The 25,466-nt window shown below is 45.6% G+C and overlaps 1 protein-coding gene across 1 annotated transcript in view; it reads left to right on the forward strand.

Annotated features, from left to right (window-relative positions):
* Positions 1–2,237: 2,237 nt before the first annotated feature.
* Positions 2,238–25,466, forward strand: part of plekhg2 (pleckstrin homology domain containing, family G (with RhoGef domain) member 2) — a 69,552-nt gene continuing 46,323 nt past the window's right edge. The window contains exons 1-4 of the mRNA XM_072456634.1: positions 2,238–2,438; positions 7,490–7,555; positions 20,771–21,008; positions 21,569–21,770. Coding sequence (XP_072312735.1) covers positions 7,519–7,555; positions 20,771–21,008; positions 21,569–21,770 — 477 coding nt within the window. The 5' untranslated portion in view covers positions 2,238–2,438; positions 7,490–7,518. The remainder of the gene's footprint in view (positions 2,439–7,489; positions 7,556–20,770; positions 21,009–21,568; positions 21,771–25,466) is intronic.

Raw genomic sequence — 25,466 nt, forward strand, 5'->3', positions numbered from 1 at the left:
GAGAAAGGGAGAGAGAGAGGAGGGAGAGAGAGAGGGAGAGAGAGAGGAGGGAGAGAGGAGGGAGAGAGAGAGGGAGAGAGAGAGGAGGGAGAGGGAGAAAGGGAGAGGAGGGAGAGAGGGAGGGAGGGAGAGGGAGAAAGGGAGAGAGGGAGGGAGGGAGAGAGAGAAAGGGAGAGAGAGAGGAGGGAGAGAGGGCGAGAGAGAGGGAGAGAGAGAGGAGGGAGAGAGAGGGAGAGAGAAAGGAGGGAGAGAGAGGGAGAGAAAGGGAGCGAGAGGGATAGAGAGAGGAGGGAGAGAGAGGAGGGAGAGAAAGGGGGTGAGAAAGGGAGAGAGAGAGGAGAGAGAGAGGAGAGAGAGAGGAGGGAGAGAGGAGGGAGAGAGAGGGTGAGAAAAGGAGAGAGAGAGAGAGAGCCTGGGCCTGTGTAAATCCAGCTTTAGTTCGGGATAAGCTTGGTTGGAGGTCCACTTAATGTCATGGTTTAGTCCTGGTTTAGTCCTGGTTTAGTCCTGGTTTAGTCCTGGTTTAGTCCTGGTTTAGTCCTGGTCACATTCCTGTTCCTGTGGTGCAGGTTTATTGTGGTCAAACATGATCCTCAAACAGGACCAGCTGGGGTCCATGGTTGGGTCTAGGGTCAGACCTGGTTTAGATGGGGTGATGTCATGGTTTTAGATTTGGACTGGACCTGGTCTGGACCTGGACTGGACCTGGTCTGGACCTGGACTGGACCTGGTCTGGACACACTAATCCAGGGGACAAACTGATGCTTTCACTGTAAATATAAATGTGAAAATGAATATGTTCAATCCTGGTTTAGTCCTGAATTAGTCCTGGTTTAAACCTGGTTTAGACCTGGTTTAGACCTGGTTTAGACCTGCTTTAGACATGGTTTAAACCTGGTTTAGACCTGGTTTAGACCTGGTTTAGACCTGGTTTAGACCTGGTTTATACCTGGTTTAGACCTGGTTTAGACCTGCTTTTGACATGGTTTAAACCTGGTTTAGACCTGGTTTAGACCTGGTTTAGACCTGGTTTATACCTGGTTTATACCTGGTTTAGACCTGGTTTAGACCTGGTTTAGACCTGGTTTTGACCTGGTTTAGACCTGGTTTAGACCTGGTTTAGACCTGGTTCACATTTCTGGAGGTCGGAGGTGACAAAGACAAAGGACCAAAACAAACACGACCTGGACCTGACTTTGTTTTACTGCAGTGAAATTTTCTACGTTTATTGTTCTTCAAATACTGGAACTGAAGCCTCGGACCAGGACCAGGACCAGGACCAGGACCAGGCCAGCCCTGATGAGGACCATCAAGACCAGGCCTGAGCCTGACCCTGCTCAAGATCCAATTCTGGTCCAGAGTTTGTTTGGAGATACATGAGCCGTTGCCGTGACGATGGTAAACATTCAAGTCAATATAATTTAAAAGCATTCCTATAACATAGACTGTTAAAACATGAATACAATGTGTTTATAATGTTTTTAAATGACCTTCAGCTCCTGTTTGAGCCTCAACTGTATCCTCCCCCCTTCCCCCTAGCCCCGCCCACATCCCCGTACTTACTGTGATTATTAAAAACATTAAACATTGAGAGTGTCACGTGTGGAGCATCACACAGACCAGGATCCGGGCCCAGACCTGGTTCTGACAAGTGTTGTTCTCTTTTACATTCGAAAAGAAACAAATCTTTTTCTTCATCACGTTTTTCATTGTCTCAAACACAAAAGCAGCAACAGAAGAAGAAGAAGAAGAAGAAGAAGAAGAAGAAGAAGAAGAAGAAGAAGAAGAAGAAGAAGAAGAAGAAGAAGAAGAAGAAGAAGAAGAAGAAGAAACAGAGACGCGCCCGATACGCGCTGCAGACGCGCCCGAGACGCGCGGAGCAGCGGAGGAATGCGTCTGCCGCGCGGCTATAAACATCTGGAGCCGTGTCAAAGTATGGTCCCCATCACGCACGAGCACGTACACACGCCCCTCCCCATCTCCCTCTCTCCCCTCCATCCTCTCCTCCTTCACCCTCCCTCCTTCCCTCCTCTCTTTCTCCCCCTCTCCCCCTCCTCTCTCTCTCTCGCTCCCTCCCTCCCTCCCTCCCTCTCTCCTCCCCTCCTCTCTCTCCTCTCTCTCCCTCCCTCCCTCCCTCCCTCCCTCTCTCCTCCCCTCCTCTCTCTCCTCACGCTGCGGCTGATGGAGATCGTTGTCGCGTAACTTTGTGGACTCTTTTCACGCCGCGGACCGGGCGCTTTCCCCGGGACACGAATCCTCATCCGCGCCCGTGGACAAACCGGACCCAGACGGGACACTTTTCTCCCCGGGGTTTGAAGCCCTGCGCCCGGTCAGGACTCCCGCTTTGGCACCGAGAGGAGACGCTCAGTGACGCCGCGCTCCGGAGCCACTTCACCGGCCGCTGATCGTTCATGTCTCCGCTCACCACCGGCTCCGAGGTACGGCACACTGTCCTCTACACGCGGCTGCACGTCCCACACTGTCCATTGCACGCGGCTGGACGTCCTACACTGTCCTTTACACGGGGCTGCACGTCCCACACTGTCCATTGCACGCGGCGGGACGTCCCACACTGTCCATTGCACGCGGCTGGACGTCCTACACTGTCCTTTACACGGGGCTGGACGTCCCACACTGTCCATTGCACGCGGCTGGACGTCCCACACTGTCCTTTACACGGGGCTGGACGTCCCACACTGTCCTTTACACGCGGCTGGACAACCCACACTGTCCTTTACACGCGGCTGGACCAGTTGTGCTACTTTTTGTCCACTTTTGAACCCGCTCCAGGCCGTAAGAAGACACGGGCCCCTGAACACACAGACACTGGACTCTTTAATTACAAACTGCACTTATTGTTTTGACCTTTCTTCTGGTCAAAATGTCCCAGATCGGTCCGTTTCTGCCTCATTTGTCGCTGATAAAGTCGTGTCCTTCTAATCTCGTTTCCAAATGGCACTGATTCAGCTTTACGCACGCGCTGGACGGTTCGGTGCCGCTTTTTATCCACATTTCTAATTAAAATAAAACTCTCAGTCTAAAGGTGGATTCAGTCCGTCGCGGGATCGTATTTCTTTTGGAGACAGCGCTTCAGATTTGGAGGATTATTGATTATCAGCAGCAGATTTGGAGCGATGTGACGCGCTCCATTCTCTGATATAATGTCCCAGAACGTGTTTTAAATCGGTCCAAATGGCACAAAACGTGACCTGGAAAATGAATTATGAGGCGGATTTATACTTTATTACAACTAATGTTATTTTGGAATCCAAGACTGATTTGTGACGATGAAGAGGGAAATGCTGTCTTTTAAAGGGACAAACAAAGGTTAAAAAGTCCTGGTTTGGACCTGGTTTAGTCCTGGTTTATGATGATGGAGCCTCCTTCAGGATGACGTTAGATGTGATCAGTAATAAGCAGCGCAGACAATAGAGAGAGAGAGGGGCGGGGCAGAGGGAGGAGTTCATTCACTAAAAGAGACACTGGCTTCAGATGAACGTTTTCTTCAGGTTTTCTAAGGTTTGTTGTAGTTGTTGTTGTTGTTGTTGTTGTTGTTGTTGTTGCTTTAATGGCGGTTAGCCAGAAAAGGTGCATATACCGCCCTCTACTGGAGTTATAAATCTTCAAAGTTTGTGTTTTACGCTTTATCATTAGGTTTGTCGAGATTAAGATGACATCATAATGTTAGGAAAGTAAAACTTAGAAGTGAGATGACATCACTCCGATGATATCACTCTGTAGTCCTACTCGATGACATCATAGTCCCACATGATGATGTCATGATCCTACCCGATGACATCATAGTCCTAAATGATGGCATCATAGTCCTACACAATGACATCACAGTTCTACACAATGACATCACAGTCCTACACAATGACATCATAGTCCTAATGACATCATAGTACTACACAATGACATCATAGTCCTAATGACATCACAGTTCTACACAATGACATCACAGTCCTACACAATTACATCACAGTTCTACACAATGACATCACAGTTCTACACAATGACATCACAGTCCTACACAATGACATCACAGTCCTACACAATGACATCATAGTCCTAATGACATCACAGTTCTACACAATGACATCACAGTCCTACACAATGACATCATAGTCCTAATGACATCATAGTACTACATAATGACATCACAGTCCTACAGTGGCAGAAGTGGACAAATCATTGCTTTTCATGAGCAGATCTTTGGTTTCTGTTTATGGGTTTTTACTCACTGAGGGACAGTTCAGGCTCATTCATGCGAGACCAGACCAGGACCAGGCTCCGGGGCCAGACCAGGACCAGACCCCGGGGGCTAGACCAGGCCCCGGGGGCCAGACCAGGACCAGGCCCCGGGGGCCAGAACAGGACCAGACCCCGGGGACCAGAACAGGACCAGGCCCCGGGGGCCAGACCAGGACCAGGCCCCGGGGCCAGACCTGGACCAGGCCGTGTTGGAGTTCACATGTTTCTCTCTGTATCTGGCGTGTTTCTTCAACCTAAAACATGCACCAGTTAAAGTCCAGACATCTCTTGGATCTGGTCCCGGGTGCTGAGCTGCAGTGACCTCTGCCCCTGAGGCCCTTGGGTCAGGAGGGGTCAAATACAGAGCACACATTTCCCTATGGGGACAATAACGTGTACCTTAACCTTCAACCTTAAACCATGTGACCTGCTTTGGCAGTCTGTGTATGGAGACTTTTTTGGTCAGATTGTCAGAGTGTCAGAGGGTCAGAGGGTCAGAGGGTCAGAGTGTCAGAGGGTCAGAGGGTCAGAGGATCAGAGTGTCAGAGGGTCAGAGGATCAGAGTGTCAGAGTGTCAGAGGGTCAGAGTGTCAGAGGGTCAGAGGGTCAGAGGGTCAGAGTGTCAGAGGGTCAGAGGGTCAGAGGATCAGAGTGTCAGAGGGTCAGAGGATCAGAGTGTCAGAGTGTCAGAGGGTCAGAGTGTCAGAGGGTCAGAGGGTCAGAGGGTCAGAGGATCAGAGGGTCAGAGGATCAGAGTGTCAGAGTGTCAGAGGGTCAGAGGATCAGAGGGTCAGAGGGTCAGAGTGTCAGAGGATCAGAGGGTCAGAGTCAGGGCAGAGGAGTGTAACAGCCTCAGGACAAAAGAGTCCTCTGCAGTACCACGGTCAGTCTCCAGGAGCTGAACTCTGACCTCTGTTGTCATGGTGATTACTATGGAAGTATTTCCTCTGGAATGTCTTTGGTGTAAATATTGTTTGTTGGACTCGAGGAGAAGCTTCTGTTTGAAACGATTGAACCTTTTAAAGCCTCAATAATGATTTTCTGATCCGTAAGTAATCACAAGGACTCGACTGCCAGGAAGTCACTCATCCAATCACAGAGCTCCATTTACACATCTGACCCAGGACTAAACATGTGGCGTCCAATCACAGAGCTCCATTTACACATCTGACCCAGGACTAAACATGTGGCGTCCAATCACAGAGCTCCATTTACACATCTGACCCAGGACTAAACATGTGGCGTCCAATCACAGAGCTCCATTTACACATCTGACCCAGGACTAAACATGTGGCGTCCAATCACAGAGCTCCATTTACACATCTGACCCAGGACTAAACATGTGGCGTCCAATCACAGAGCTCCATTTACACATCTGACCCAGGACCCAACATGTTAATTACTCCAAACGATCAACAGAAATCCATGTAGTTAAACTGTAGTTACCGGAGCAACAAAATACTGAAGTAAAAGTATCAGGACGTCGTTAGCATGCTAGTTTTAGTTAGCTTCACTGAGATGTTTGAAATGCACTTCAAAACTCTCTAAACTCAGACCTGGACTCAGACCCGGATCAGACCCGGATCCTGGAGGACTTTCAGAGGAAGTTTGTCTCGTGTAATTCTAGAAGAGTCAAAGTTAATCCAAGAATTTCCTGATTTAAGCCTGAACTCAACCTTCAGGAGCAAACAACGTTTAATATGAACCAGGACTAAACCAGGACTAAACCAGGACTAAACCAGGACTACCCAGGACTAAACCAGGACTAAACCAGGACTAAACCAGGACTAAACCAGGACTAAACCAGGTCTGAACCAGGACTAACCAGGACTAAACCAGGACTAAACCAGGACTAAACCAGGACTAAACCAGGTCTGAACCAGGACTAAACCAGGACTAAACCAGGTCTGAACCAGGACTAACCAGGACTAAACCAGGACTAAACCAGGACTAAACCAGGACTAAACCAGGTCTGGACCAGGTCTGAACCAGGATTGAACCGGGACTAAAATGGGTCTAAAGTGGGTCTAAACCAGGTCTAAAGTGGGTCTAAAGTGGGTCTAAACCAGGTCTAAAGTGGGTCTGGAGGGTTGGATGTTGCTGTGGTTATTCTTGGACCAGAAAGAACTTTCTCAAACAAATGAGCACAAATAAAAAACGTCATTTTTGGATTTGAGTCAAGAATGTGAGTCTGAAAGAAGACCAAGATTAGACCGGAACTAGGAACCGGGACTAAACCAGGACTGAACCGGGACTGAACCGGGTCTGAACCGGGACTGAACCTGGACTGAACCGGGACTGAACCTGGACTGAACCGGGACTGAACCTGGACTGAACCAGGTCTGAACCAGGACTGAACCAGGACTAAACCAGGACTAAACCAGGTCTAAACAAGAACTAAACCAGGTCTAAACCAGGACTAAACCAGGACTAAACCAGGACTAAACCAGGACTAAACCAGGACTAAACCAGGTCTAAACAAGAACTAAACCAGGTCTAAACCAGGTCTAAACCAGGACTAAACCAGGACTAAACCAGGACTGAACCTGGACTGAACCAGGACTAAACCAGAACTAAACCAGGTCTAAACCAGGACTAAACCAGGACTGAAGCAGGACTTAAAGTGTCCTATTACCAAATCAAAATAGGGACTAAAACACGAGAAACCAAACCCAGTCTACATTAGGACTCAAACTAGAACTAAAGGCATGGTCTAAAACAGTTCTCAAACCAGGACTAAACTGGGACTGAACCAGGACTAACATTTGTATAATTGATATGGACATAACTCGTGTCCAAAGAGGCGTGTCTGGGTTTAGTCCAGACACAGCTTAAACATTCAACACAAAAGTCGACAAATACATAAAACAAATACGGAAACAAGGCTCATCATGTGACCAGCTTTATCCACAGAGTCCGAGTCCTGCTGAGGTGAGGTCAGTCTGTCTCAGGTCAGAGGTCAGAGAGGTCCACGGTCTCGAGCCTTTGAAGGAAAAACTGGATCGTCCTAAAGGTGTTTAAACGACCCCCAAGAACATCATTATTTACACATTTAAAACTGTTTCAAAATACTGTGTATATATACTGTGCGCACCTTACGGTCGCCCCCCTGACAACTGTATGGGGCGTTTTTTATTGTAAATAAAAGTGGCCCCAGCACTGACCCTTGTGGAACTCCCATGTCGTCTGGACTAACCTTCACACACTGTTCTCTAACGCTGTGTTTCCTGTTTAGGTGTGTACTTCCTGTGACATCATCACATCATGCCTGAGGAGTCGCCCCGCTGCAGAAACAGCTCAGGTACTAAACCAGGCCTAAACCAGGACTAAACCAGGCCTAAACCAGGACTAAACCAGGCCTAAACCAGGACTAAACCAGGTCTAAACCAGGACCAAACCGGGAGTTTTGATATATTTTAACTTGTGGAGTTTGTGGAGGGTTTTGGTTTCTGTTGTTAATGTCCTTTTTAGGCCTGGCATTTGTGACGAGGCAAAAGAGAGAGAGAAAACACACAATCAGAGGAAACGCAACAAACACAACTTTACTAAAAATGGACAAAAGTAAAAGTGCTGAACCAGGTCTGAACCAGGACTGAACCAGGTCTGAACCAGGTCTGAACCAGGTCTGAACCAGGTCTGAACCAGGACTAAACCAGGTCTGAACCAGGACTAAACCAGGTCTGAACCAGGTCTGAACCAGGACTAAATCAGGTCTGAACCAGGTCTAAACCAGGGACATTTTTCTCAACAGTAAATGCACAGATTTTAAACATGTTTTTCAGTCGTTGTTTGTGAAGTTCAAGTCGCTCCAAAACTCAGGACTAATTTAAACTTAATGAGCTGTAATTACACTTCACTGCAAACGCACACACACACACACACACACACACACACACACACACAGTTTTGGTCACAATGTAAAATGTGTCGATTACAGTCGTTTACTGAAGAACAGGGCAGTAGATAGAACCAGGGACTGGACCAGGACTAAAGCAGGTCTTAAATAGGACTTAAACAGGACTGTACCAGGACTAGAACAGGACTAAAACTGGACTAAAGCAGGACTAAAACTGGACTAAAGCAGGACTAAAGCAGGACTAAAGCAGGACTTAAAGGGGCTGTCTCTGATGACTGTTTTAACATGAGAAGAACAGAATAATTGAGGCTAAACTCTTCACATTTATCGGTCACGTTCCTAAAACATTCTGAACATCCTAAATATTCACCAAAATGACTTCATAAGCACATTAGCGTGCTAGAGTCTGAGGACTACGACAAAGTCTGAGGAATAAAGTCTGGCGGTAATGCAACACTTGGATGCCAACCGCCATAAAACAACAACAACAACAACAGTCTGAGGACTACGAAAAGTCTGAGGAATAAAGTCTGGCGGTAATGCAACAATTGGATGCCAACCGCCATAAAACAACAACAACAACAACTACGAAAAGTCTGAGGAATAAAGTCTGGCGGTAATGCAACAATTGGATGCCAACCGCCATAAAACAACAACAACAACAACAACAACAACACCATTAGCATGCTAACAGCTTTGACCATAAATCTGTACTGGAGAAAACATATTTTACTTTAATACAGGCCAAAAGAAATGTCTCAAAACAGTAAAAATCAGGTACATTGCCTTTTAAACAAGAACTAAACCAGGACTAAACTACTGTACGGCCCATTTTGCTTCGTTGTTCTTGAAAGTGATGATTTTCTTGCTCTAAATCTTTGCCTCTGAAGTCGTGGGATGTCGGTTAAACTCCCGCCTGTCTCTGGTGTGTCGAAGGTTGTTGCGTGTTGTGTTGAAGGTTGTTGTGTTGAAGGTTGTTGTGTTGAAGGTGGTTGCGTGTTGTGTTGAAGGTTGTTGTGTTGAAGGTGGTTGCGTGTTGTGTTGAAGGTTGTTGTGTTGAAGGTGGTTATGTGTTGTGTTGAAGGTGGTTATGTGTTGTGTTGGAGGTGGTTATGTGTTGTGTTGAAGGTGGTTGTGTTGAAGGTGGTTATGTGTTGTGTTGAAGGTCATTGTGTTGAAGGTTGTTGTGTTGAAGGTGGTTGCGTGTTGTGTTGAAGGTTGTTGTGTTGAAGGTGGTTATGTGTTGTGTTGAAGGTGGTTATGTGTTGTGTTGGAGGTGGTTATGTGTTGTGTTGAAGGTGGTTGTGTTGAAGGTGGTTATGTGTTGTGTTGAAGGTCATTGTGTTGAAGGTTGTTGTGTTGAAGGTGGTTGCGTGTTGTGTCGAAGGTGGTTGCGTGTTGTGTCGAAGGTGGTTGCGTGTTGTGTCGAAGGTTGTTGCGTGTTGTGTCGAAGGTGGTTGCGTGTTGTGTTGAAGGTGGTTGCGTGTTGTGGTGAAGGTGGTTGCGTGTTGTGTTGAAGGTTGTTGTGTTGAAGGTGGTTGCGTGTTGTGTTGAAGGTGGTTGTGTTGAAGGTGGTTGCGTGTTGTGTTGAAGGTCGTTGTGTTGAAGGTGGTTGCGTGTTGTGTTGAAGGTGGTTGCGTGTTGTGTTGAAGGTGGTTGCGTGTTGTGTTGAAGGTGGTTGCGTGTTGTGTTGAAGGTGGTTGTGTTGAAGGTGGTTGTGCTGAAGGTGGTTGTGTTGAAGGTCATTGTGTTGAAGGTTTTTGTGTTGAAGGTGGTTGCGTGTTGTGTTGAAGGTGGTTGTGTGTTGTGTTGAAGGTGGTTGCGTGTTGTGTTGAAGGTCGTTGTGTTGAAGGTGGTTGCGTGTTGTGTTGAAGGTGGTTGTGTTGAAGGTGGTTGCGTGTTGTGTTGAAGGTGGTTGCGTGTTGTGTTGAAGGTGGTTGTGTTGAAGGTGGTTGCGTGTTGTGTTGAAGGTGGTTGTGTTGAAGGTCATTGTGTTGAAGGTTGTTGTGTTGAAGGTGGTTGCGTGTTGTGTTGAAGGTGGTTGTGTTGAAGGTCATTGTGTTGAAGGTCCTTGTGTTGAAGGTGGTTGCGTGTTGTGTTGAAGGTGGTTGCGTGTTGTGTTGAAGGTGGTTGTGTTGAAGGTGGTTGCGTGTTGTGTTGAAGGTGGTTGTGTTGAAGGTCATTGTGTTGAAGGTTGTTGTGTTAAAGGTGGTTGCGTGTTGTGTTGAAGGTGGTTGTGTGTTGTGTTGAAGGTGGTTGTGTGTTGTGTTGAAGGTGGTTGCGTGTTGTGTTGAAGGTGGTTGCGTGTTGTGTTGAAGGTGGTTGCGTGTTGTGTTGAAGGTGGTTGTGTTGAAGGTGGTTGCGTGTTGTGTTGAAGGTGGTTGTGTTGAAGGTCATTGTGTTGAAGGTTGTTGTGTTAAAGGTGGTTGCGTGTTGTGTTGAAGGTGGTTGCGTGTTGTGTTGAAGGTGGTTGCGTGTTGTGTTGAAGGTCGTTGTGTTGAAGGTGGTTGCGTGTTGTGTTGAAGGTCGTTGTGTTGAAGGTGGTTGCGTGTTGTGTTGAAAGTGGTTGCGTGTTGTGTTGAAGGTCGTTGTGTTGAAGGTGGTTGCTTGTTGTGTTGAAGGTGGTTGCGTGTTGTGTTGAAGGTGGTTGCGTGTTGTGTTGAAGGTCGTTGTGTTGAAGGTGGTTGCTTGTTGTGTTGAAGGTGGTTGCGTGTTGCGTTGAAGGTCCTTGTGTTGAAGGTGGTTGCGTGTTGTGTTGAAGGTGGTTGCGTGTTGTGTTGAAGGTGGTTGTGTTGAAGGTGGTTGCGTGTTGTGTTGAAGGTGGTTGTGTTGAAGGTGGTTGCGTGTTGTGTTGAAGGTCGTTGTGTTGAAGGTGGTTGCTTGTTGTGTTGAAGATCGTTGCGTGTGTTGCGTCACGCTTGTTGCTAATGACAGCTCAGTGTTGGTTTATTACAGTCTTCAGAGTCTGGAATCTTTTTCTCCCTTTAGTTTGACTCTGAGGGAAATTCCACAAACGCTCTTTAAAAAACGCCATTTGTCTCTATCTGCGGCGCTCAGAACACTGCCCCCGCTGGTCAACGTCTGCAGGTGTCACTTATGAGGCTCCTCTGGGTTTTTAAAGTCCATTTACTCGCGCTGCTATTGTTTTAAAGTCGACATCTTCTGCATTCTTCTGGCTTTAAGTCTCTTAAATCGGTCAATTTGGGATTATTATTTCATGTTTACTTCCTTAAAATTGTGTGTATATTTCAAAATGTAGGTATTGGAGCGCCCCCTGCTGTCAGCTGTGGGAATGAATAATGAAAACATAAACATAATGCTGTGCTAATAGAGCCGCGTATTTGCAGTGAACACAATTTGACCAGAGAAATGCTCAGAACAGGTTTAAGGACTTAAAACTGAGCAGGAGATACTGTACAGTAACGTTAAAGTCGCTGACATCAGCCGTGATTGTGACTAAACTTTTAATCGTAAAGTCACTAAAGTTAGCGGTGATTATGAATAAACTGTCAGCCGTACAATTGCTAACGTTAACCGTGATTATGAATATACTGTTAGCGTTAGAACAGGCGTTTGTGTCCTCGGGGTGTTTTCCCGTCGGCACAGACGTTTGACTCGGCGACAGGAGACGTTTGACTCTGCGACAGGAGACGTTTGACTCTGCGACAGGAGACGTTTGACTCTGCAACAGGAGACGTTTGACTCTGCGACAGGAGACGTTTGACTCTGCGACAGGAGACGTTTGACTCTGCGACAGGAGACGTTTGACTCTACGACAGGAGACGTTTGACTCTGCGACAGGAGACGTTTGACTCTGCGACAGGAGACGTTTGACTCTGCGACAGGAGACGTTTGACTCTGCGACAGGAGACGTTTGACTCTGCGACAGGAGACGTTTGACTCTGCGACAGGAGACGTTTGACTCTGCGACAGGAGACGTTTGACTCTGCGACAGGAGACGTTTGACTCTACGACAGGAGACGTTTGACTCTACGACAGGAGACGTTTGACTCTGCGACAGGAGACGTTTGACTCTGCGACAGGAGACGTTTGACTCTGCGACAGGAGACGTTTGACTCTACGACAGGAGACGTTTGACTCTGCGACAGGAGACGTTTGACTCTGCGACAGGAGACGTTTGACTCTGCGACAGGAGACGTTTGACTCTGCGACAGGAGACGTTTGACTCTGCGACAGGAGACGTTTGACTCTGCGACAGGAGACGTTTGACTCTGCGACAGGAGACGTTTGACTCTGCGACAGGAGACGTTTGACTCTGCGACAGGAGACGTTTGACTCTGCGACAGGAGACGTTTGACTCTGCGACAGGAGACGTTTGACTCGGCGACAGGAGACGTTTGACTCGGCGACAGGAAACGTTTGACTCTGCGACAGGAGACGTTTGACTCTACGACAGGAGACGCTTGACTCGGCGACAGGAGACGTTTGACTCTACGACAGGAGATGTTTGACTCTGCGACAGGAGACGTTTGACTCTACGACAGGAGATGTTTGACTCTGCGACAGGAGACGTTTGACTGCGTCAGGAGACGTTTGACTCAGCGACAGGAGACGTTTGACTTTGCGACAGGAGACGTTTGACTCAGCGACAGGAGACGTTTGACTCGGCGACAGGAGACGTTTGACTCGGCGACAGGAGACGTTTCACTCGGCGACAGGAGACGTTTGACTCGGCGACAGGAGACGTTTCACTCGGCGACAGGAGACGTACGTTTGACTCGGCGACAGGAGACGTTTGACTCTGCGACAGGAGACGTTTGACTCGGCGACAGGAGACGTTTGACTCGGCGACAGGAAACGTTTGACTCTGCGACAGGAGACGTTTGACTCTACGACAGGAGACGCTTGACTCGGCGACAGGAGACGTTTGACTCTACGACAGGAGATGTTTGACTCTGCGACAGGAGACGTTTGACTCTACGACAGGAGATGTTTGACTCTGCGACAGGAGACGTTTGACTGCGTCAGGAGACGTTTGACTCAGCGACAGGAGACGTTTGACTTTGCGACAGGAGACGTTTGACTCAGCGACAGGAGACGTTTGACTCGGCGACAGGAGACGTTTGACTCGGCGACAGGAGACGTTTCACTCGGCGACAGGAGACGTTTGACTCGGCGACAGGAGACGTTTCACTCGGCGACAGGAGACGTACGTTTGACTCGGCGACAGGAGACGTTTGACTCTGCGACAGGAGACGTTTGACTCTACGACAGGAGATGTTTGACTCTGCGACAGGAGACGTTTGACTCTACGACAGGAGATGTTTGACTCTGCGACAGGAGACGTTTGACTGCGTCAGGAGACGTTTGACTCAGCGACAGGAGACGTTTGACTTTGCGACAGGAGACGTTTGACTCAGCGACAGGAGACGTTTGACTCGGCGACAGGAGACGTTTGACTCGGCGACAGGAGACGTTTCACTCGGCGACAGGAGACGTTTGACTCGGCGACAGGAGACGTTTCACTCGGCGACAGGAGACGTACGTTTGACTCGGCGACAGGAGACGTTTGACTCTGCGACAGGAGACGTTTGACTCTGCGACAGGAGACGTTTGACTCTGCGACAGGAGACGTTTGCCTCGGCGAGACGTTTCAGAGAGGGCGTGTGTGGCTCGGATCAGGGCCTAAACCACTTCCTTCCGTTCCAGTCGACTTCGCCACCTTCATATTTCAGAGACAGGAAGTCAGGTCTGCAGACGCTCTCAGGGCGATTAGAGGAATCTGAAGAACTCAGTAAGTCACGATCACAGACACTTACATCAGTGTGTGCCAACGTTTATTTCTCAAAATTATTGCGTATTATTGCGCCGAGGGTCAAACGTTGCATTTAAAACGTTGATTTCTAAAGACATCATCATTAAATTGTCTGAAGGTCGTGTACTTTAGACGGACTTTGTTGTGTTGAAGGTCGTTGCGTGTTTTCAGGTTAAACAGACTTGATTTGGTCCTTTGCACACAATTACACCAAATACCTCAGATAAATCTCAAAATTAAACATAAAAGTAATGAAAAATGGTACAAAAAGAGCGGATTAGAAGTAAAAATGAACAAAATGTGATGTTTCAGATAAAGGTTTAATGCAACGTTTTCGTGCTTTTGCGATTCATTAAACAGATGTTTCACATTAGTCTGATAATTAAACCTCGACTAACGATTTAAACACATTTAACACTGGATTTCACTGCATTTACTGGACATTTAACACACACTTTGCATTTTTGATTATTTTTACATGACATATACTCACAGAAATGTTGAGCCTACAATAGCGTTTACTTTAATCTGCAGATATATTACACGCTTTAAGATGAATTATGCATTTGTGAAGCTCAAACACAGATTTAAGTCGAGTGTGAAACGTAAGCGAGACGTCGACTTCCTCCTTTTATCGTTTGAACATCGGAAACCACAGATTGGTTTTGATTAAGCATCTTAAAATCTGCACTGGTTTAACATTTAGAGTTCATGCAGAAACATCACGACGTTCAGAGTTCGTTTAGAGAAGCTTTGAGTTTGAGTCTTATTTTGCTGTTGTTGTCGTCATTTTTGTGGTTTTATCTGTGAAAAGCGCTGTATAAATGAAGTTGACTCACCTTCTTGCTTACACAGTTGAACTCATGACCTTTATCTCCTTTTATAACATGTTTCTGAGTCAAAGTGTTGCGTTGAAGTGGCCTTTATCTCCCCCTGCGGCTAGCATGCAAGCTAAAACTAAGCTAGCACAGCCGCGGCAGCAACAGAAACGGCTGAACTTTACATTTTACTACAGAAACAAACAAAAGAAACACGTTTGATCTGTTTGTGCTGCTCTTTTTATGTTTTTTATGCTTTTTTTGTTGTTGTAATTAGACACTTAAAACACAGAAACAAGAACAAACAAAATACTACAATATTGAAGACACAAGTGGCACAGAACGTCTAAAGAAATATAATCACGGCACATTTCAAACCAAAAGTCATCGTATGTCAGTTATACCATATTTTCCTGACTATAAGTCGCACCATTTTTCATAGTTTTGGCCGGGGTGCAACTTATACTTATATTTATACTTATACTTATATACTTATACTCCGGAGCGACTTATATATGTTTTTTCTTCTCTATTATGCATTTTTGGGCTGGTGCGACTTATTTTCCAGTGCAACTTATAGTCCGAAAAATACGGTAATGTCGGTCCAGTTCTTTTTTCGGCCAGGAGAAGGTTCCAGAAGTATCCACTTACTGTGTCCATGGCACGAGTTCTGAGGCCCAAACACATAGTTCTGAAGTCCAGTGGGATCTCAGTCCAATATTAGAGCTAAGTTTACCTCTATTCTGCAGTTCTGACGATTGTAGTGCGACTAAAGTTTACCATTTTTATTTGTTTGCTATGGAACATGTCTGATCACGGCGAGAATCGAGAGGCGTGGCTTTGATTGGCGGGTCGTAGGTTTCTCACAGTACGAAAGAGAACAGAGACCAAACTCAGAACCGTCGCGTGGCTGAAGACGAGCCGCGATTTACGCCGAACCCGTCTGACGTTTTAGAGTCATGGAGGTGTCAGAGTGAGACCTGCTGTCGCTGCATCTACGAAGGATCTCTGTCAATGACAAACTGACAAAGTGCAGCGGAGGAGAACGTCCAGATTTCACTTTCATCTAGTGACTTTAACCAACGCAGAAAACACCGGAAACACTTTAGTTTTTAACTGCACCAACAAAGCATGAACAAAGCATGAACAAAGCATGAACAAAGCATGAACAAAGCATGAACAAAGCATGAGCAATGACCCAACTCATCATGAACAAAGCATGAACAATGACCCAACTCATCATGAACAAAGCATGAACAAAGCATGAACAAAGCGTGAACAAAGCATGAACAATGACCCAACTCATCATGAACAAAGCATGAACAAAGCATGTACAAAGCATGAACAAAGCATGAGCAATGACCCAACTCATCATGAACAAAGCATGAACAAAGCATGAACAAAGCGTGAACAAAGCATGAACAAAGCATGAGCAATGACCCAACTCATCATGAACAAAGCATGAACAAAGCGTGAACAAAGCATGAACAAAGCATGAACAATGACCCAACTCATCATGAACAAAGCATGAACAAAGCATGAACAAAGCGTGAACAAAGCATGAACAAAGCATGAACAATGACCCAACTCATCATGAACAAAGCATGAACAAAGCATGTACAAAGCATGAACAAAGCATGAACAATGACCCAACTCATCATGAACAAAGCATGAACAAAGCATGAACAAAGCGTGAACAAAGCATGAACAAAGCATGAACAATGACCCAACTCATCATGAACAAAGCATGAACAAAGCATGAACAAAGCGTGAACAAAGCGTGAACAAAGCATGAACAATGACCCAACTCATCATGAACAAAGCATGAACAGAACAAAGCGTGAACAAAGCATGAACAAAGCATGAACAATGACCCAACTCATCATGAACAAAGCATGAACAAAGCATGAACAAAGCATGAACAATGACCCAACTCATCATGAACAAAGCATGAACAAAGCGTGAACAAAGCATGAACAATGACCCAACTCATCATGAACAAAGCATGAACAAAGCATGAACAAAGCATGAACAATGACCCAACTCATCATGAACAAAGCATGAACAAAGCATGAACAAAGCATGAACAATGACCCAACTCATCATGAACAAAGCATGAACAAAGCATGAACAAAGCATGAACAATGACCCAACTCATCATGAACAAAGAGTTTATTAAGAAGGATTCAGGGTTAGTAATGACTCTAACGATAATTCCTAAACACTAACCTTAACCTTAATTAACCACGCCGGACCGTCTGATGGACCAGGCCGGACCGTCTGATGGACCAGGCCGGACCGTCTGATGGACCAGGCCGGACCGTCTGATGGACCAGGCCGGACCGTCTGATGGACCAGGCCGGACCGTCTGATGGACCCGGGACTGAAATATTATGTGCAAAGAAAAGATTAAAACGTTAAAACTACGGAACATTTGTTAAAGCTTGTCTCAATCGTGTTGTGTAAATGTTATTGTAATTATGAAGAAGTGTTTCTGACAAATGCACTTTTAATTGGACCTGGACCTGGACCTGGACTCTTCCTGGACCTGGACCTGGACCTGGACCTGAACCTGGACTCTTCATGGACCTGGACCTGAACCTGGACTCTTCCTGGACCTGGACCTGGACCTGGACTTGGACCTGAACCTGGACCTGGACCTGGACTTGGACCTGAACCTGGACCTGGACCTGGACTTGTACCTGGACTTGGACCTGAACCTGGACTCTTCCTGGACCTGAACCTGGACCTGGACCTGGACCTGGACCTGGACCTGGACCTGGACCTGGACTTGGACCTGAACCTGGACCTGGACCTGGACTTGTACCTGGACTTGGACCTGAACCTGGACTCTTCCTGGACCTGAACCTGGACCTGGACCTGGACCTGGACTTGGACCTGGAGCTGGACCTGGACTTGGACTTGGACCTGGACCTGGACCTAGACCTGGACCTGGACTTGGACCTGGACCGGAGCCAGGACTGATAAAGCTTTCATAATCTTACAGAAGATTAACAGCTTTTGTTCCACTTTTGACTCTTATTGAATTAAACCTGCTTGTTTCTCATTGGACTGGAATGTTCCGGAGTGTGGCTTTGATTTAACTGTGAAGAATGTGATCGGGCTCGCCTCTCCACAGATCTGACCTGTAACTTTGCCTGTGGAACGTTCTATTCCACAGAGGGCAGCAGGGGGCGCACTCTCCACCTGAAATGTTACGTAGTGCAGCTTTAAAGGACCCGGACCACATTTAGAGTCAAGAAAAGACTGAAACTCCAACTCTCATAAACACAGACTCATCACAGACGAAATGAACAAACATGAACACTGGACTTTTTATGTTTTCCCTTTTAAACTCTTTGCTTGGTGTAACATGTTAATAACAGGATCGGCCCTTTTCACCTTCGGCCTGGCTACTTCCTGCTCATACGCAGCAGGAACTAGCGTAACGTTGCATAGCTCCACTTCCTGCTCCGTTCATTCTTACGGGAATTAGCCGAGTCTCGTTAAAATAAACCAATAATGAAGTAACTCAAAGAGGAGCGTGAGACACGAGTCACATGTTCAGACCTCTACTTCACCTGGAGACATCTATGTGTTTATGAAAGGAAGTGCTAATGCTAATGCTAAAGCTAATGCTAATGCTAATGCTAACATACAATAAATGTGATCAATAATGTTAATAAACAAATAACAGCACAAACTGATCTAACTTGTTTACAAGAACACTTATGAACTTGTATCAAATGTATGTGTTTTATATTTAAACTAATGAAAGTTAGCCTTTAGCTTTAAGACAAAAACACTTTTACAGTATATTAAAGCGAAGGACTAAACCAAGACTAAACTAGGACCAAACTAGGACTAAACTAGGACCAAACCAGGACTAAACCAGGACTAAATGAGGACCAAACCAGGACTAAACCAGGACTAAACTAGGACCAAACCAGGACTAAACCAGGACTAAACTAGGACCAAACCAGGACTAAACCAAGACTAAACTAGGACCAAACTAGGACTAAACTAGGACCAAACCAGGACTAAACCAGGACTAAATGAGGACCAAACCAGGACTAAACCAAGACTAAACTAGGACCAAACTAGGACTAAACTAGGACCAAACCAGGACTAAACCAGGACTAAATGTGGACCAAACCAGGACTAAACCAGGACTAAACTAGGACCAAACCAGGACTAAACCAGGACTAAACTAGGACCAAACCAGGACTAAACCAGGTCTAAACCGGGACTAACCCTAACCCATGACTAAACTAGGACTAAACCAGGACTAAACTAAGACAAAACCAGGTCTAAACTAGGAACAAACCAGGTCCAAACTAGGACCAAACCAGGATCAAACCAGGACTAAATCAGGACTAAACACAGCCTCTCTCGTACTTCACTGACACGTCTGGATTAAAGCGTTCCTCCTCCAGTGAAAGTTCACCACGTCCTGGTTCTAGACCTGGACTTGGACCTGGACCAGAGCCAGACCTGATAAGAACCACAGGAAACGAGACAACGTCATCGCTCAGAGAAATGAATCTGACTCCTCAAATATGAGACAGCACGGCCCAAGAACAACACCAAAGAGCCACAAGGACAAAGAGGAGAAGTAGTAGAAGAAGTAGTAGTAGTAGTAGTAGTAGTAGTAGAAGTAGTAGTAGAAGTAGTAATAGTAGTAGTAGTAGTAGTAGTAGAAGTAGTAGTAGAAGTAGTAGTAGTAGTAGTAGTAGTAGTAGTAGTAGAAGTAGTAGTAGAAGTAGTAATAGTAGTAGTAGTAGTAGTAGTAGAAGTAGTAGTAGTAGTAGAAGTAGTAGTAGAAGTAGTAGTAGAAGTAGTAGTAGTAGTAGTAGTAGAAGTAGTAGTAGAAGTAGTAGTAGAAGTAGTAGTAGTAGTAGTAGAAGTAGTAGTAGAAGTAGTAATAGTAGTAGTAGTAGTAGTAGTAGAAGTAGTAGTAGTAGTAGTAGTAGAAGTAGTAGTAGTACTTTAGGTTTGACTTGAGTTTTTTTGGTCTCTGGGATTTTAAAGACTTTAAAATGCGGTTTTGAATCCACAGACTCAATAAATTAGGGTTAAATTACAGATAATGAGAGAGAGAAGAACGAGGGAAAGAGACAAGAGGAGAGGAAAGAGAGAAAGTGAGAGAGAGGGAAAGAGGAGAAGAAGAGAGGAGGAAAAATGAGATGAGGGAGAGAATGGGAGCGAAAGGGGGAGAGAAGAAAAGAGAAGAAAAACAGATGAACCAGAAGAGAGCGGATTGAGAGAGGAAAACGATGGAAGAGAGAGAGAGAGAGAGAGAGAGAGAGAAGAGTCAAACAGAATGAGGAGCCGTGTGGACAGAGGAGGAGGTTTGATAATAATGAGGTGACACTCAAATATTTCTGAAATGTACAAACAGAAACACTGTAAATGTTCTGGACTGAACCAGGACTAAATCAGGTCTAAACCAGGACTAAACCAGGACTAAACTGGGTCTGGATCAGGACTAAACCAGGACTGAACCAGGACCAAACTGGGTCTAAACCAGGACTAAACCAGGACTAAACTGGGTCTAAACAGGACTAAACCAGGACTAAACCAGGACTAACCCGTGTCTAAACTGGGTCTGAACCAGGACTAAACAGGACTAAACTGGGTCTAAACCAGGATTAAACCAGGACCAAACTGGATCTAAACCAGGACTAAACCAGGACTAAACCAGGACTAAACCAGGTCTAAACTGGGTGTGAACCAGTACTAAACCAGGATAAACCAGGACTAAACCAGGACTAAACTGGGTCTGAACCAGGACTAAACCAGGACTAAACCAGTTCAGACGTGAATGTGTTTCTGCTGCAGAAGCAGAGATCCTTCTGAAGCGACGAAGGACTGAGCCTGAAGCATCAACAAGTCCAGCTTTAGTCCTGGTCCAGACCTACTTAAGTCCTGCTTTAGTCCTGGTTTAGTCCTGGTCCAGACCCACTTAAGTCCTGCTTTAGTCCTGGTTTAGTCCTGGTCCAGACCCACTTAAGTCCGGCTTTAGTCCTGGTCCAGTCCTGTTTCTCACACTCGTTGTCCTTCCAGCCAGTCGCCGTCCCTCCTCGCTGACAGGCGTGTCTTCGCTGACCGGCGAGTCCTCGGTGGGCGGGCGGGGCATGTCGTCCGCAGACCGGGTCCAGTCCTGCTCCAGTCCCGGCTTGGTCCTGGTCCAGTCCAGCTCCTCGGTGGACTCGGAGCTGGACCGGTCAGGCTCTCTCAGCTCGTCCGTGTCGTCCGTGTCTCTGCAGGACGCCGCGCACTCGTCCTCCTCCTCGTCTCTTCAGTGAGTACTGTGGCAGAGTGGTTAGCCCTGAGCCCCGCAGCCACAAGCTCCCTGGTTCAATTCCCAAACGCCATATTATCATACGTGATCAAACGTTCGTGGCCTGCTACAAGTTTGGTTTGGTTATTGTCCTGCAAATGTGTATTACGTGGTGTTAGCATGCGAGCTAGTTTAGCATGTGAGCTAACGTTGTGGGTTCATGAGGTGTAACCATGGATCGAGGTGTAACTCTGTAGCTCTGCTGTCATTAACATGGGGTCGAGTGATTATTTCTGTTTTTTCAGGATGGTGCTTTCTCAACTGGTTCATCTGTACTCATGTATCTATATTAAATGTGTTTTTGTCACGCCTAAAATTTTGTTACGCCTAAAATCACAAAAATACTCGTTCAGGCCGATGAGGGGTTTGAGTGGACACATTTGAATGTTCTTGCGGAGTTGAACAGGGTTAAAGCTTCACTGCGTAACATTAGCACAAAGTTAAAACGAGCCGTAAACAAGTACACAATAACTATAACAATCTTGTCATGTGTAAATCTTGTGTTTTTTTGTGTGCAACAGAAACGGCTCTGACATCAGCCTGGACCTGACGCCCATCGGCGCCGGAAGCGTCGCCGGCGTCGCCATGGTGACCGGGCAGCCAGCGCCCAATCAGCAGCCTGCGGGGGCGGGTCCTCGGCAGATGACGCGCTTGGAGCGAGTGGCGCTGGAGATCGTGGAGACGGAGCAGGCGTACGTCCGAGACCTGAAGAGCATCGTGGAGGTCAGACTCTTAGTACTGAAGTAAAAGTACAAAGTATTGAAGTACCTGTAATAATGTACTCACTAACTCAAACTATTTAAGAGCTAAAAAATAAGTAAAAAAAGTAAAAAATTGTATTAGTAGTAACAGTAGTAGTTACAATAGTTGTAAAAGAAGTAGTAACAGCGGTTATAACAGTAGTAGTAACAGTAGTAACAACAGTAGTAGTAGTAGTAGTAGTAGTAGTAGTAGTAGTCTGATGGTCTTGTATGATGGTCAGTGGTCATGTCAGATGATGGTCAGTGGTCAGTTTGTGTCTTTAATGCCTGTTTTAAGGTCCACAGTCCATCTTCTGTCAGTGAAACATGAGGTTTAGAGTTCAGTTTGTTGTGTTGAATTCCACTGATTAAATTAGATGAAAAGATCAATATGAGGAAAAAGAGTGAGTCTCACATCATGAGCTTGTGTGATGTCACTCCAGACTTTTATGAATGACTCAAGAGAGAGAGCGTTTACTCATCCTCAGCTAGAGTCATGTGACCGTCTGCAGCTGCAGAGGCACGAGCACAACACACAACCAGGAGGTCCACGGTTCAATACCTGCATCATGCTCGTTTGCTTCAGATTTTTGGTCCTGTTTTAGTGCTTGTTTCAGTCTTGTTTCAGTCCTGTTTCAGTCTTGTTTCAGTCTTGTTTCAGTCCTGTTTCAGTCTTGTTTCAGTCCTATTTCAGTCTTGTTTCAGTCTTGTTTCAGTCCTGTTTCAGTCCTGTTTCAGTCTTATTTCAATCTTGTTTCAGTCTTGTTTCAGTCCTGTTTCAGTCTTGTTTCAGTCCTGTTTCAGTCTTGTTTCAGTCCTGTTTCAGTTCTGTTTCAGTCTTGTTTCAGTCTTGTTTCAGTCTTGTTTCAGTCTTGTTTCAGTCCTGTTTCAGTCTTGTTTCAGTCTTGTTTCAGTCCTGTTTCAGTCTTGTTTCAGTCTTGTTTCAGTCTTGTTTCAGTCTTGTTTCAGTCCTGTTTCAGTCTTGTTTCAGTCTTGTTTCAGTCCTGTTTCAGTCTTGTTTCAGTCCTGTTTCAGTCCTGTTTCAGTCTTGTTTCAGTCTTGTTTCAGTCTTGTTTCAGTCTTGTTTAAGTCCTGTTTCAGTCTTGTTTTAGTCCTGTTTCAGTGCTTGTTTCAGTCTTGTTTCAGTCCTGTTTCAGTCCTGTTTCAGTCTTGTTTCAGTCCTGTTTCAGTCCTGTTTCAGTCTTGTTTCAGTCCTGTTTCAGTCTTGTTTCAGTCTTGTTTCAGTCCTGTTTCAGTCTTGTTTCAGTCCTGTTTCAGTGCTTGTTTCAGTCCTGTTTCAGTCTTGTTTCAGTCCTGTTTCAGTGCTTGTTTCAGTCTTGTTTTAGTCCTGTTTCAGTCGTCTTGTTTCAGTCCTGTTTCAGTGCTTGTTTCAGTCCTGTTTCAGTCTTGTTTCAGTCCTGTTTCAGTGCTTGTTTCAATCTTGTTTCAGTCCTGTTTCAGTCCTGTTTCAGTCCTGTTTCAGTCTTGTTTCAGTCCTGTTTCAGTCCTGTTTCAGTCTTGTTTCAGTCCTGTTTCAGTCTTGTTTCAGCCCTGTTTCAGTCCTGTTTCAGTCTTGTTTCAGTCCTGTTTCAGTGCTTGTTTCAGTCTTGTTTCAGTCTTGTTTCAGTCTTGTTTCAGTCCTGTTTCAGTGCTTGTTTCAGTCCTGTTTCAGTGCTTGTTTCAGTCCTGTTTTAGTGCTTGTTTCAGTCTGTTTTAGTGCTTGTTTCAGTCTTGTTTCAGTCCTGTTTCAGTCCTGTTTCAGTGCTTGTTTCAGTCTTGTTTCAGTCTTGTTTCAGTCTTGTTTCAGTCCTGTTTCAGTGCTTGTTTCAGTCTTGTTTCAGTCTTGTTTCAGTCTTGTTTCAGTCCTGTTTCAGTCTTGTTTCAGTCTTGTTTAAGTCCTGTTTCAGTCTTGTTTCAGTCCTGTTTCAGTCTTGTCTCAGTCCTGTTTCAGTCCTGTTTCAGTCTTGTTTCAGTCCTGTTTCAGTCTTGTTTCAGTCCTGTTTCAGTCTTGTTTCAGTCCTGTTTCAGTCTTGTTTCAGTCTTGTTTTAGTCCTGTTTCAGTCCTGTTTCAGTCTTGTTTCAGTCCTGTTTCAGTGCTTGTTTCAGTCCTGTTTCAGTGCTTGTTTCAGTCTTGTTTCAATCCTGTTTCAGTCCTGTTTCAGTCTTGTTTCAGTCCTGTTTCAGTCTTGTTTCAGTCCTGTTTCAGTCCTGTTTCAGTCTTGTTTCAGTCCTGTTTCAGTCTTGTTTCAGTCCTGTTTCAGTGCTTATTTCAGTCTTGTTTCAGTCTTGTTTCAGTCCTGTTTCAGTCTTGTTTCAGTCCTGTTTCAGTCTTGTTTCAGTCTTGTTTAAGTCCTGTTTCAGTCTTGTTTTAGTCCTGTTTCAGTGCTTGTTTCAGTCTTGTTTCAGTCCTGTTTCAGTCCTGTTTCAGTCTTGTTTCAGTCCTGTTTCAGTCCTGTTTCAGTCTTGTTTCAGTCCTGTTTCAGTCTTGTTTCAGTCTTGTTTTAGTCCTGTTTCGGTCTTGTTTCAGTCCTGTTTCAGTGCTTGTTTCAGTCCTGTTTCAGTGCTTGTTTCAGTCCTGTTTCAGTCTTGTTTCAGTCCTGTTTCAGTGCTTGTTTCAATCTTGTTTCAGTCCTGTTTCAGTCCTGTTTCAGTCCTGTTTCAGTCTTGTTTCAGTCCTGTTTCAGTGCTTGTTTCAGTCTTGTTTCAATCCTGTTTCAGTCCTGTTTCAGTCTTGTTTCAGCCCTGTTTCAGTCCTGTTTCAGTCTTGTTTCAGTCCTGTTTCAGTGCTTGTTTCAGTCTTGTTTCAGTCTTGTTTCAGTCTTGTTTCAGTCCTGTTTCAGTGCTTGTTTCAGTCCTGTTTTAGTGCTTGTTTCAGTCTGTTTTAGTGCTTGTTTCAGTCTTGTTTCAGTCCTGTTTCAGTCCTGTTTCAGTGCTTGTTTCAGTCTTGTTTCAGTCTTGTTTCAGTCTTGTTTCAGTCCTGTTTCAGTGCTTGTTTCAGTCTTGTTTCAGTCTTGTTTCAGTCTTGTTTCAGTCCTGTTTCAGTGCTTGTTTCAGTCCTGTTTCAGTGCTTGTTTCAGTCCTGTTTTAGTGCTTGTTTCAGTCTGTTTCAGTGCTTGTTTCAGTCTTGTTTCAGTCTTGTTTCAGTCTTGTTTCAGTCCTGTTTCAGTGCTTGTTTCAGTCCTGTTTCAGTGCTTGTTTCAGTCCTGTTCCAGTGCTTGTTTCAGTCCTGTTTTAGTGCTTGTTTCAGTCTGTTTCAGTGCTTGTTTCAGTCTTGTTTCAGTCTTGTTTCAGTCTTGTTTCAGTCCTGTTTCAGTGCTTCTTTCAGTCCTGTTTCAGTGCTTGTTTCAGTCCTGTTCCAGTGCTTGTTTCAGTCCTGTTTTAGTGCTTGTTTCAGTCTGTTTTAGTGCTTGTTTCAGTTGTTTGTGGCGTGTTGCTGACAGATTGACTGAGCATGTGCTGGAATGCGTTCGGAGCGTTTGTGGAGCTCAGATTTATGATCCAGGTGTGAAGGCCTCGTGGACACTTCACCTGCTGCTCGTTCTCACTAAACTCTCCAAAAAAAACACAAAATACTTTGTGGTTTAGTCCTGGTTTAAACCACAAACTTCTTCAACGACTCGACTGAAGTGAAGCCAGAGGAAATCTGCAGTGTGTGGACCAGGAACAGTGTGTGGACCAG

This window comes from Eucyclogobius newberryi, unplaced genomic scaffold (genome assembly GCF_026437365.1).
Source record: "Eucyclogobius newberryi isolate DKJ021-1_F unplaced genomic scaffold, fEucNew1.0.hap1 SCAF_10, whole genome shotgun sequence".
Taxonomy (NCBI): Eukaryota; Metazoa; Chordata; class Actinopteri; order Gobiiformes; family Gobiidae; genus Eucyclogobius; species Eucyclogobius newberryi.